The sequence below is a fragment of the Lemur catta genome, chromosome 4, assembly GCF_020740605.2.
Source record: "Lemur catta isolate mLemCat1 chromosome 4, mLemCat1.pri, whole genome shotgun sequence".
NCBI classification, from domain to species: domain Eukaryota; kingdom Metazoa; phylum Chordata; class Mammalia; order Primates; family Lemuridae; genus Lemur; species Lemur catta.
Window position 1 is genome coordinate 69022467 of NC_059131.1, and position 13911 is coordinate 69036377.

At 34.5% G+C, this 13911-nt stretch overlaps 1 protein-coding gene across 2 annotated transcripts in view; it reads right to left on the minus strand.

Moving 5' to 3' along the window:
• Window positions 1-13911, minus strand: part of ZC3H6 (zinc finger CCCH-type containing 6) — a 51833-nt gene that overhangs the window by 10995 nt on the left and 26927 nt on the right. Inside the window, exons 4-7 of one of the 2 annotated variants that reach the window (XM_045550073.1) lie at window positions 10145-10421; window positions 7846-7979; window positions 2091-2207; window positions 1325-1436 (exon numbers count right to left, since the gene is read on the minus strand). In XM_045550073.1, the coding sequence (XP_045406029.1) occupies window positions 1325-1436; window positions 2091-2207; window positions 7846-7979; window positions 10145-10421 (640 nt within the window). The remainder of the gene's footprint in view (window positions 1-1324; window positions 1437-2090; window positions 2208-7845; window positions 7980-10144; window positions 10422-13911) is intronic. The other variant, XM_045550074.1, reaches the window with a different exon arrangement.

Genomic DNA, 13911 nt, shown 5'->3' on the forward strand with positions numbered 1-13911 from the left:
TCTCACAGCCTTGCTAACAAACTTTGCTGTCACATTTTTTGGGTTTTTGCAAATCTGCTAGCTGCAAATGTTATCTCAGTGTAGTTTAAATTACATTCCTCTTATCTAAACAAGATTGGGCATCTTTTTGGGACCATTTGCCGCCTTTCTCTTTCTGTGAATTATCTATATCTCTTGCCCCATTTTTCTTCTCAATTTATAAAAACTCATATATTAAGGGTATTACCTGTTCATAACTAATATAAATTGGATACAATTTTTCCCACTTTAATATGTTTTTGTTACAGAAATTTAAGCTTTTCTGTGTAGTCTAGTTTTCAATCTTTTCCTTATTGCTTCTGGACCTTGAGTCATAGGAAAGTTTTCTGCTCTCTTAGGTTATAAAGGAATGTATTCATGTATTCCTCTGGTTATTGTATGGTTCAATTTTTTTACATTTAGACCTATGATAGAAATTTTTCATTCTCTACTTTATTTACTTTCTTTTTTGTTTTTTACATTATTTTTTTAAACTTGACAACACTATTTAAAATTTATCTGAAAAATAAACATGAGAATCTATCAAATATCACAGTGTGCTATTGTGGCAGAAATAATCACAGCAAAGCAACTCATACATGAGGGCAAACAAATCCAAAGAGCCAAACAGAAAGTCTAGAAAAAAACCATATGTGTAAACATTTTGTCTATGATAGAGTTTCAAATCCATGGGAAAAGCTCCATTGGTCATAAGTGGTAGTGAGCAATCAGCTAAGCTCTCTGGGGAAAAATTAACATGAAAAAAATGCATAATACGTTATTTTTTTTTCAAAGGACCAGAATACTACATATGGTGAAATCTCTATTTGAGTAGGGCCAAGAGTACAACTTAAAAGTATATATATTTCCAAGATGAAAAGCAGAGAAGAACATACAGTGGCTATCATTGGATAGTAAGATTTGACAAGACTGATTTTATAATTTTCAACAATGATAATTTACTACTTATGAACCTAAGTAAAATAATTGTCATAAAATAAATATTTTTCCAACTACTTCAGCAAGCACAGTCTCTTGAAATACTTTAAGCTGATTATATAATGTTAAACATAAAGTAATTTTACTTCATAGAATTTTTTTCCAAAGGGAAGTTACTTCATTTTCCTAAAGAATAAAAGTCAGTTTGCCCTTTTGAAGTACAGTCTGACTAGACTGAGTTTATGTAATATGTTGTTTTAAATTTAAAACAAAACTTGGTTTTCTAGGTTATATTTATGAATTTTAAAAATCTCAATGCTTTCAAACCTCAATATTTTGTTTAACGTACATTTTAAATAAAGGATATTATGCATATAAATGCAGTTCTCTCCTTTGGTACAATATCCTTGTAAATAAAATTTGCAGATCTCTTTTCTCTTCTCCAACTCTGCATCATGATCAAATTTACACTGATCTCCCTGTTCACAAAAAAAAAAAAAAGAAAGAAAGAAAAAGGAAAAACAAAAGGTAAGAAAAAAAGAAGAAGAAAATGAAACAAAGAAAAAATTACATTGAATTTTCTCCATGGTGTTTCATGATGGAATTTGTGGTCATTATCTTCAGTCTTTAAATAATGAGCCGATAATAACTCAAACATTCCCTTAGAGTTCCTGCCCAAGACAGTGGATGTGGCTGTGTGCAGCAAGGCTGCACAGTGATGAAGGCCTCAGAAGACATTGCCTGAGTTCCACCAGCACTCACCATTTCTGAACTACCGTGGGAACTTATTTACCCTCTTAGTGCCCTGTATAAAATTACGATAATAATAGTAAATAGTAACTACTTTGTAGGGTCACTGCAAGGTTTAAACCATTTAATAATAGTTGTACTTTGAACAGTACTTGCCATGAAGCATTATGTGATTGTTAAATAAAATCTGATTTTAATAAATTATGTTACTGTCCTAGAATATCATTAAATGACCTTATATACAGTATTTCCATAAAGATACATTTTAAAAAACCAGTTTTATTACAACTATATGAGAAATTAAAAAAATTAGCCACCCCCAAAAAAGACTTTAAGTATCATTTGGGAAGTTAAAATAATTTATGATACCCCTATAAATTTACCTTAATACATCTCCCTTCCAGGAAGTATTTACAGATTTGTTTTCCTTTGTGTTCCACTGTATGCTGATTAATAAATTCCTGAGTCATAACCTTCCATTTTTTCCCTGGTTTACTGTACTGTGAGAAAAAAAATTTCATTTGAATCAACATATGAAATATTAATAGGTATTAAATGTATAGCTAAATGGATCTGGAAAGCCATACAAACTGACTATTAAAAGTGATCAAAATTGATCATTCTGATGCTATTCATTTATTTGGAGAACAATATATTTCTAATAATCTGCTTATTGCTATTAGTGGTTGTAAAGAAGCCTATTTCTATTTTAATGAGGATGTACAACTTCATTTTAAAAACAAAATTATGCAAAGCTTGAAAATTCACAATACTACTCAGTTTTAGCAAAGGTACAATAAAATATGCATTCTCACATCTCATCGATAGCTATGTGATAAAAGACTTTAAAATGTCCATATTGTTTGATACAAAATTTGTACTTTTCAAGATTATTCTGAAAGAATTATCAGGGAGGCACACAAAGATTTATTCACAAAACAATTGCTGCAGAATTACTGACATAGTAAAATAAACAAACAAACGAAACTAGAAACACTCTACATACCCAAAACTATTTAATAGCAGACTGGTCAAATACATTATGATACATTTAGGTGGTAGAATTTTATGCAGTCATTAAACAATCATGTGATAGACAACTCTGGGACATAAAAAATGTTTACAACTTTATGAAGTGAAAAATTGATCTCAATTCTATAATAATAAATAAAGGCAAAGAAAAAAGAATATGCCCCCACATTTTACGGTATATGTCTCTAGATAGTCAGATTAGAGATTTTATGTGTGTGGTTATTTTGTACTTTCTCTAGGAAAAAAAAGGACATAAACAGGGAGTATATATTACCTTTAACTTTTAAATTAAAAAAATTAAGAAAAAGAAATATATTAAGAAAAATTAAGAAAAAGAAATCTCAGGCCAGGGGAGGTGGCTCACGCCTGTAATCCAAGCACTTTGGGAGGCCAAAGAGGGAGGATCACTGGAGGCCAGGAGTTGGAGACCAGCTTGAGCAACACAGAGAGACCCTGTCTCTACAAAAAATAGGAAAATTAGCCAGGCATAGTGGTGCATGTCTGTAGTCCCACCTACCCAGGAGACCAAGGCAAGAGGATCACTTGAGCCAAGGAGTTTGAGTTTGCAGTGAGCTATGATGACACCACTGCACTCTAGCCAGAGCAATAGAGCAAGACCCTGTCACAAAAGAAAAGGAAAGAAAGGAAGAAAGGAAGGAAGGAAAGGAAGGAAAAAAAAGAAATCTCACAGCCCTACTTGTTTTCTTTAGTTCTCCTATTCAACTTTTGCTGCAAGTATAAGATGATTGAGTAACAAGACAGAGTATGATGCTTAGCCATGCTGAATGTAGTAAGTTACATTCATGAACTCTATAAAACAACAGTTTTTCAAGCACTTGGCATGCACTATGCCTTGCACATCATAGGAGCCCAGTAACAATTTACTCTTCTGATTTCATTTCAGTTTTTCCTTTTCCCTTAATTTGCTAGAAGATGGAGCACAAAGCTCCATCTACAGAAAACAGGAAATTGCCTCACAGCAAACACTTGAGGCAATAGATGCCTAAACTAAAATCTGATTCTCACCACTCACAGCTGAAATTATGTTTTACTATAAGCATTTTGAAAAAGGTGCAAGAATACTAAACAAACAGATAATGCTAGAGGTTTTTTAAAATATAAGTATATCCAACTTGTCCCAGGAAAACACAATAAAATTGCTTATAATATACTCTGATAGAATCACTTAAATGTGTTCTTGCATGCTCTAGCTTCTAAAAAAACAAAAGAATCATTTAAAATGTCTTAAATCTACATAAATTTGATTCACAAACATTTTTGTATTTATTATATAAATTAATTTAGAACAAGTGGATATAAATGACCAGCTCACATATGCCTTCTGTACAAAAAATCATAGCTATAATAAAATAAGCAGGCCGGGCACGATGCCTCATGCCTGTAATCCTAGCACTCTGGGAGGCCGAGGCGGGCGGATCGTTTGAGCTCAGGAGTTCGAAACCAGCCTGAGCAAGAGCGAGACCCCGTCTCTACTAAAAAATAAAAAGAAATTAGCTGGACAACTAAAAATATACAGAAAAAAAACATTAGCCAGGCATGGTGGCGCATGCCTGTAGTCCCAGCTACTTGGGAGGCTGAGACAAAAGGATTGCTTGAGCCCAGGAGTTTGAGGTTGCTGTGAGCTAGGCTGACGACACGGCACTCTAGCCCAGGCAACAGAGTGGGATTCTGTCTCAAAAATAAAATAAAATAAGCAGCCAAAGAGAGTGCATTTTGCAAAGTCAATGAGCCAATTTGAGGAATAGAACTCTTAAATTAAAAAGGATTAAGGCCAGGCGCGGTGGCTCACACCTGTAATCGCAGCACTCTGGGAGGCCGAGGCAGGCGGATCGTTTGAGCTCAGGAGTTCGAGACCAGCCTGAGCAAGAGTGAGACCCCGGTCTCTACTAAAAATAGAAAGAAATTATATGGACATCTAAAAATATATATAGAAAAAAATTAGCCAGGCATGGTGGTACATGCCTGTAGTCCCAGCTACTTGGGAGGCTGAGGTAGTAGGATTGCTTGAGCCCAGGAGTTTGAGGTTGCTGTGAGCTAGGCTGACGCCATGGCACTCTACCCCGGGCAACAGAGCGGGACTCTGCCTCAAAAATAAAATAAAATAAAATAAAATAAAATAAAATAAAATAAAATAAAATAAGTAGCCAAAGAGAGTACATTTTGTAAAGTCAATGAGCCAATTTGAGGAGTAGAACTCTTAAATTAAAAAGAATTAAGGTCCGGCGCGGTGGCTCATGCCTGTAATCCTAGCACTCTGGGAGGCCGAGGCGGGTGGATCGCTCGAGGTCAGGAGTTCGAGACCAGCCTGAGCAAGAGCGAGACCCTGTCTCTACTAAAAATAGAAAGAAATTATATGGACATCTAAAAATATATATAGAAAAAAATCAGCCGGGCATGGTGGCGCATGCCTGTAGTCCCAGCTACTTGGGAGGCTGAGGCAGGAGGATTGCTTGAGCCCAGGAGTTTGAGGTTGCTGTGAGCTAGGCTGATGACACGGCACTCTAGCCCGGGCAACAGAGTGAGACTGTCTCAAAAAAAAAAAAAAAAAAAAGAATTAAGTAATCACACACACACAAAAACCCTGAAAAATGCAACAAGTTGTACCTATGTTTCATTAGTACCTAGCTCTTTCTGTCTGCATTATTTTTAATAATGTTTTATTGTTTTAATAAAAGATTGGGGGAGTTGTTTTTTAGTGTAGCTCAGTTTAAATGAGCAGAAAGTATCTCAGTATCCATAACTATGGGAAACCTGATTATAATCAAGGTATTCTAGAAAATCTAAAACAACTGTAACAAAAAAATTTTTAGAACAATATTAAGTGCCCAGGAGATATGGCCTTTTAAGTTTGGGCTTAGAAAGGAACCACAAATGTTTTCTACCTATAAGATCTCTTGTAATGCAAGAGCTGGAAGAACCACAGAATTAATCTAGTTCATCACCCTCACTGGACAAACATGAAAACTGATGATTAGAGAAGTTAGTGACTTGCCAAAGCTTGCATGGTGCGTTGGCAGATTAAGGACTGAACTCAGGTATTGTGTCTTCCAGCTCCATGCTCTTTGCATTATATCATACTAATGCTAGAAAAACACAATACAAGAAAGAGGGAGAGAAAGAGGGAAGGAAATCTAAGCTACCTACTATACTTGGTCATTTAAAAATTTATTTACTTTAGAAGATATATTGATATAAGGGACGAGCAAAAAAATACACACACACACACACACACACACACACACACACACACACACACACACACACACATGGAAATGAAAGTATCTACCAGGAAAAGAATATGTATTCATAGAAAATGTAATAGCTACTATAAACACTAAGGAAACTTAAGAGTATTATGGCTAATAGAATGAAGAAGTCTTTATAATCCTGCAAAAGTTTGCTTCTTCTGTGACTACCCTTGAATTTTCAAAAAAAGTGAGTGTTGACCTGAAGGTACTCCTGCATTTATCTGGCCTTTGGGGAAACTCGCAGTCCCTGACAGGCGCAGGATGGAGATGGAGCTATGTTGGCCACTTTGGTGTGGCCTGCATGTTCACTCTACTCTGCATGGGCCTCCCCTAGACCACTCCTGAACATGAGCTACTTCCTTGGGCTCTGACGCACTCCTGGTTATTTCTTGAATCATAAGAAATGTCTATCATGACAGCCAGTAAACTGACATATTTGATAATGTATTTTATCTTGATTTTTCTATTACATGATAAAGAATTATTTAATTATAACCCAGATCTATAGACATCTAAAATGTTAGTGCTTGAAGGGGCCCTCAGAGTTAATTTAATACTATACTCTCACTTTACAGATTAAGCAAATTGAAGCTCAAAGATAGGTAGTAAATTGCTCCAAGTCACACTTTCTTGGAAGCTAATTCTTTTTTAGGTATAGGAAGTATAGGAGGAGGCTTACATTCATATTAGTTTGAGTCAGGAAAAGCAACACATTCTAGAGGTCTGCTGGTCTAGAGGTATTGAAGATGGACAGGCAGGTTTCAGTCACTCAAAAATTCTAAAATAATAATAATTATAATAATTCCAAGGCTGCTATTCCATAGAACAGTGAGAAGCTCAGTGAATGTTAATTGGTGTGTGTGGGGGCAGGGGTGAGAGTTCATGGTCAAGCAAATTTTTAAAATGATAAGTTGAACAAAATGTATAGGCTTCTTTATGCTTAACCTGCTCAGAACCTTTAATACATTAATGTCGACTAAGAATCTCCAAAAGCAGAGTGGCATGTGCTGGGTTTCACAATTTATTTGAGCCTGAACTTCTTTTTTTAGGTCATATCTGTTAATATCTCCTTGAACAGCACACCAAGGAGTACATATTAAGAAATGTTTGCCTGTTATCTTTAAATTGAGAGATCAGAAAACCAAGCCTATTCAAATAACAGTAGCTCTCACTCAACGTTGCAGCTTAATAATCCATACTTGCCTCTGTATAATTCAATCAACTCTTACTAGAACAGTGGTAAAATATAGGAATTGGACGACTCTAATCTAGAGAGTCACTACAAGGTTGAAATGTATGTGTTCAGAGTTCAACTCAACATATATTTGTTAAATATCTACTACTATATTCAGGGTATTAATATATAAATTTATCTTTCCAACCATTTATATTCCCTTTTCTTCTCTTTCAATGCTTTCAGTTCTAATAGTAAGTTAATTTACCACTGCCTCCCTTCTTGGTCCTGCTACATATTGAGCTATTAGCATTTTATTGCCATTTGCATCTGGGGAAAATGAATCCTTGGAAATAAAAGCACAACAGAAGACTAACAGAGGATATGTTTGTCGCTTTTAAACATATCAATTTTATTTTGAGGTTCTTTCAAACATATCACTTTTATTTCAAAATCACCTAAATTTGTACCTCTCTACTAGTATCATGACTAATTAAAATAACAATTCTTTTTTGGAGTTTATTTATACTCATTTGATCTGATCTGTAAGTTTTTCATTTACTAGGAAAGTAGTGTTAAAATCATAATGCTTTCTTTGCAACCAAATAGATTAAAAGATGGAAAAGCTTCTCTACACCTTACATATAAATAAATTCTCAGTACCTCTTGAAAGTCATCTGTTCCTGAAAAAACATTAGGCCCTTTATTGGCTCTTCCTCCACGGTCTTTTCTTTTAATTTTCTTCGGCAAACCACGTCCACGACTCACATTAAAACTTTTAACCCTTTGTTCAATACCTAAAAAAAGTTAAAATGTACTTCAAATACTACAGAAAAACAGCATACCTGTCAATCTATTAGTTTACAAGGAACAGCATATTTTTAATAGTTTATAATGTACAATGCATTCTTTTTTTCCTCTTTAGATTCAATGAAAAAAAATTAATTAAATCTTTACATTTTACTTCCTGAGTACTGCTTCTTGTTCCTTTGTTTCTTAGGGGATGTTAACAACATAGGAAGGCAAGGAACAAGGATATACATGACTAGAGAAGCTAAATCCAATTTTATTCATTTCAATTTTCCTTAGGATAAGATCATTAACAAGCCTTTCTGCATTCAAGAGAATTAAATACTGTATTCCTATTTAAGGAAGACATTATAGGTATTAGTTAATTTATAGCTAACAAATTTCTCTTGATAATTTTGAGTAGCTATGTACGCATTTCTCCAAGTAAAAATTACACTTGTTTTTTGCTTTTGAGTAACATGGTATTTAAAAGTATCTAAAAAGGTACTCAAATACAAAAGTTATATGTTAGGGTAGTAAGTTAACAATACAAAGTAATTTCTCATTTTACCAACGTCATCCTGAACCAGTAAGTTTTCCAATTACCTTAAAACCTACAAAATGGCCAAAAAATATATGGAAAAATGTTTCATCATTAAAAGAAATCAAAGAAATTTAGAATTTTTAAAATATCATGTCCATTTTCATCTCAAAGAGTAATAAAATTCATTGTTGATAGTTAAAAGAGAAATTGGCATTTTCACACACTGGCAGGGGAACTGTAAATTGGTGCATCAACTTTTTTGATATCAACAGCATATGGGTCAAAAATCTTCAAATATGTGGCTATGTCTTTTGACTTGGCAATTCTACTTTTCAGAATTTGTCCTTAAGAAAAAATATTTACCAAGATGTTTTCTGAGATATGTATAAATATGTTTATGGCAGGGTCACAGAATTGGGAAAAAAAATAGATGCAGGGGAAAAAACCAAGTTACAACAGTATGTATAGTTTTTGTTGAAAATAATGGTCATAAAAATTCTGGAAGAATGTACCAAAAATATCAATATTTCTGGGTGGCAGGGATTCAATTTATTTTTCTTTTATCTTTGATCATTGCTGCGTTATCTTTTCTACACACAGAAAAGTTTTCTGCATTTGACCATATACTACTTTCATAACTCAGGGGGAAAAGAATGTCAAAAATAAAATACAATACCCAATTCTTTAAAAGGACAAGTAAGAGCTGGAAAAGAAAAACCTCAGATGGAAATGGACGGGCCAAGTCCTCTCTGCATGACCCCCACTCTCCAAGTGGGATGATCCAGAACAAACTTGCTGAGTACAATAGCATAAATTCTTTTTATTTTATTTCAGCTAAACTTGCATTCATATTTTTCAAAGGAATTTTGCTATGAAATCAAGAAAAACTAAAGCCATAAAAATAACCAAATTTACTCATAACCATTCCTTTGTTCAAAGATAATTAAAGAGTAGTTACATAGGGTGTGGCTGCTCACTGCTTCACCTCAGCCTCATCTTGCTCCAGTTTTCTTGAACCACATATATCCACTAGCCAATAATTAAGGTTGATTTGAGCCTTACGTGACCTATAGTGTCTTCATCTATTGTCAACAGCTGGCAACTTGCCCTGGTCTCTCCAGGCACCATGTATTAATACTTCAATACAGCACAAAAACAGGCACTCACTCCAGAAATCTCTTTAGATTATGTTCTTATTTCCAGTCCTAAAGGATGTCCATCATCTTATGTACATTCGCATAACAAAGATGACACCGTATTTTAAAGCCTAATAAAAGAATAGCTTCCCAGAGTTCTGTCCTTATTGGTCTAAAATATAAAGTAACACATACAGTAACAGAGACAACTGTATATTGACATCATATAGAAGGGAGGGAAAAACATAATAAAGTATTACATTTTTATACTTTTAAAATATGAGAACGCCATTTTAATTGAAATATTAAGATATATAGATTAAAATATTTGTAGCTTTTTGTTCTTATGGTTTAAAAAATAAAGGAAAATAAATTTAGGTACCGCAAGAATAAGCTGATCTTGAGAAGGGGATAAGAAATTTCTAAGTTTTTACTCCACAGCTACTTGTTTTAATAAGGTTCTCATATTCTAAAACAGACTGTTCAAACTTACCTTGCTGAACTCCTTTCATTCTCTGTTTTTTCCCTGGTTCTTTAGAAAATGATGACCCTAAAGTAGTATTTGAGGTTTCTTTAGTTTGTCTGTATTGTTTCAGCTGACTGGCAAAATCTTCCTCTGTTTCCTGATCGTAGTTACCAAAGTTGTCATCACTGTAGTTACCGAAGTTGTCATCGCTGTAGGTACTGTATTCATCATATTCTTTACTTTTAAATTTTTTGTTATGTTGACCCTTCTTTGATGTCATGTAGTTTCCTGATATATGTCCATGCTAAGTGAAAATGGACAATCATTATCAGGATTTTTCAATTATATAGCAAATGATAGTAACACAGGATATCTATTTTCCCCCAGAAAGTTGGAAGAAAGAAGGTAAAAAGACAGTTACTAGTTCTGACTCTTAATTAATACTTATCTGATACTATTTAACACTAAGTTCAAAAGGCTAAATGTTACTCTGATTTTATTAAACATTATAATCTTTATGCTTTAGCTTTTTTTTTTTTTTTTTTTTTGAGACAGAGTCTCGCTCTGTTGCCCGGGCTAGAGTGAGTGCCGTGGCGTCAGCCTAGCTCACAGCAACCTCAAACTCCTGGGCTTAAGCGATCCTCCTGCCTCAGCCTCCTGAGTAGCTGGGACTACAGGCATGCACCACCATGCCCGGCTAATTTTTTCTGTATATATTTTTAGTTGGCCAGATCATCTCTTTCTATTTTTAGTAGAGACGAGGTCTCACTCTTGCTCAGGCTGGTCTCGAACTCCTGACCTCGAGCGATCCACCCGCCTCGGCCTCCCAGAGTGCTAGGATTACAGGTGTGAGCCACCGCGCCCTGCCTGCTTTAGCTTTTGTTCTCCATATTCTATGTCTCAACACTCATACACACAGAAATACTTAAAAATCCACGTGATCATGTATAAAAATTCCTTCTCCAAAAAATGAAAAGGTCTTTTTGAAAATAAGGAAAAGACAGTTAAAATAAGTTAGGGGTGGTGGTATGGAAAAACATTATTTCTCCTAACACTGAAAAACTCTCTATTGACATTATATTTAGTTTTTAAAAAGTGTGGAATACTTTATAAAAAGAAAATGTTTATATCAATGGTCTAATAGAAAAAACAGAACTTTCCCTATTAGTGAAAAACATCTAGTGAATAAATTGCTCATTAGAAACCATTCATTACAACATTGTTAATTTTATTGCTTCCTTACTAAAGCATGTACAAGCAAAGAATACACTTCAGTCCTGGAAGTTTATTTAATGATAATATTCAAGTCTGTCTCTATTCACTGAAATATTTTTATTAGATCTGTCATATCCTAATTTTTTTTATAATAAAGCAATAAAAAAATTCACATAACTACAACTTGAAGATCTAGAAAACCCCACACCATGATTCATATTTACTTCAGTGCATATAAAAGTACTGCCCTGGCAAAATATCAAGATGAGACTATTTTTAATTAAATACACAAACATATTAGATCTTTATTATTATAAAATAGATACAAATGCATAACTAATCAAGAAAATTAATTTGCTCACCAATTTTAAAAACACTATTAGATTTCTGATTTTTTTTAAGCAGTACTTTTTAAAGTTTATAAACTCCATTCTTAATCTAGCACTTCAGAAATTCAGAAAGGGACTTAAAATTGTAGCCAAAAGGCACTGTTTCCAACATTTTTAAAAAGGCACTATGAAAACTCAAGCAAAACAAAAAATAGCTGCTTAGATTAAGTTGAAGATTAGTTAGTTAAATGATGCTTACATTTCCTTTTATTAAAAATGTGATTACGCTAATACTTTAGTGATTACTGTTAATGATAAGTATGAATTTTTCTCTGGAGATTAGATGCTTCTCATTAAAGTTTTCAGTTCTTAATATTAATTCAACTCTCTGATTTTCACAGCTTTATAAAAATAATCTCCATGTTTTTTAAGTAGAATTACCCCTATACTTTCACAGTTTATCTCCTCCCTAGTTTTCCCAACTGCAAATATTTCTAATAGCCCCCTTAGGATACAAACATTCCATCCCAGGGCTCCTTCTGTAGTGAAAGACTTCTAATGTGGACTGCTAAAGTCTTTAACATTCAGATCAGAGTGCCACCCATGTGGTGTGACTCTCCAAGGAAGCATTAAATGGATGAAGGGTTACAGAGAAGCACCATTTTTCTAGAATACCTCCTTATGGTTTGCATGCTCATCACTGGAGTGAACAAAATGCACTCACAAGCAGGGTCTAGCAAATATTTTTTCAAGCCCTACTGAGAGAAGATAAAAGAAATAAAAAAGATTATAACTACCAAAAGACAGTTTTTCTGACTGCTTTACTGATTGATTATTAGACTATAGAAACTGCTGCAATGTCTGTGGGAGAAGATTTGGTTTCTGTAAAACAAAAAGGAGCCCCATGGCAATCACTGAAAACATGAAATAAAGGAAGAGGAGGCCCTAAAAAAGCAAGAAGAAAAGGGAAGCTATATTAAGTCCTCAATTTAACTTCAAGATGTTAAGAGTATATTTTAATTTCAGCCTGCAATTGTAGAAGTTACATAGCAGATACCTACTATCTAAGAAAATGGGATTTTAAGGATGTAGTTAGAATATTTTCTAATTCTCATTGAGTTAACTCTAAGATATATGTGGAGGATATGGTACTGAACTTTCTCTTTTTGTAATGGCAGACTAGGTAATTCAGACCAGATGTCCCCCTAAGAAAAGTAGAATCTGCTGTAGACATCAGAGAGCTAACAAATTAGTGAAGGATTACTAGCCCAATATCCATGGAGTAGATGAAAATCCCAAGAAGTGAGCAGTATTTGGAGCTGCTTTTGCTCTGAGAGCATCAGCCCACCAGGAAGAATCAGCTGAAAGGCACTTTTAACTTTAACAGCACTCCTGACTATCCCATTAGTCTACAGGAACAAAAGGTGGAGTCCAGAGTCTGGAAAAGGTGGAAGCTCAGTAACCGCCCCGCCTTCTCAATTATGAGAGGTTCTCAAAATGTGAATCAGAGACTGCAGCTCAGCCTGCAGTCATCTGAGTGGTCCAGAAAAGTCTCAAATCTTGAAATTGGAATACAGTTTGTAAAGGTTAACAGGGATCTGGCCAAAGCAAGTGAAAATCTTCTCTGAAGGAAAAGAACATTATCCTAGGCCTAAAACTATTTCTACAAAAGGCACTGTATTTTGCAAATACAATGCCCAGCACACAACAGAAAAAAATCACAAGACAGGCCAGGCACAGTGGCTCATGCCTATAATCCTAGCACTTTGGGAGGCCAAGGCAGGAGGATCACTTGAGGCCAGGAGTTCCTGACCAGGGTGGGCAACACAGCAAGACCCCATCTCTACAAGAAATAAAAATTAAAAAATTAGCTAGGCATGGTGATATGCACCTGTAGTCTCAGCTACTCAGGAGGCTGAGGCAGGAAGATCATTGAGCCCAGGAGTTCAAGGATGCAGTGAGCTATGATAGTGCCATTGTACTACAGCCTGGATGATAGAGTGAGACCCTGTCTCTAAAAAACAATTTTTTTTAATAAAAAAATTAAAACTATTTAAAGAATTTAAAAAAAGAAAAAATACAAAACAAAAATAGGCTTATGAGGAGACAAGACCACATGAAAGGGAACCAGCAAAAACAACAGGCAATAGAAATACAGACTTCAGATATTGAAATTTATGTGACGACAGATTTAAAAATATCTGTTTTGCTATTTTCAAGTACAAGACAATATGAGAATTCCAGAAGGGA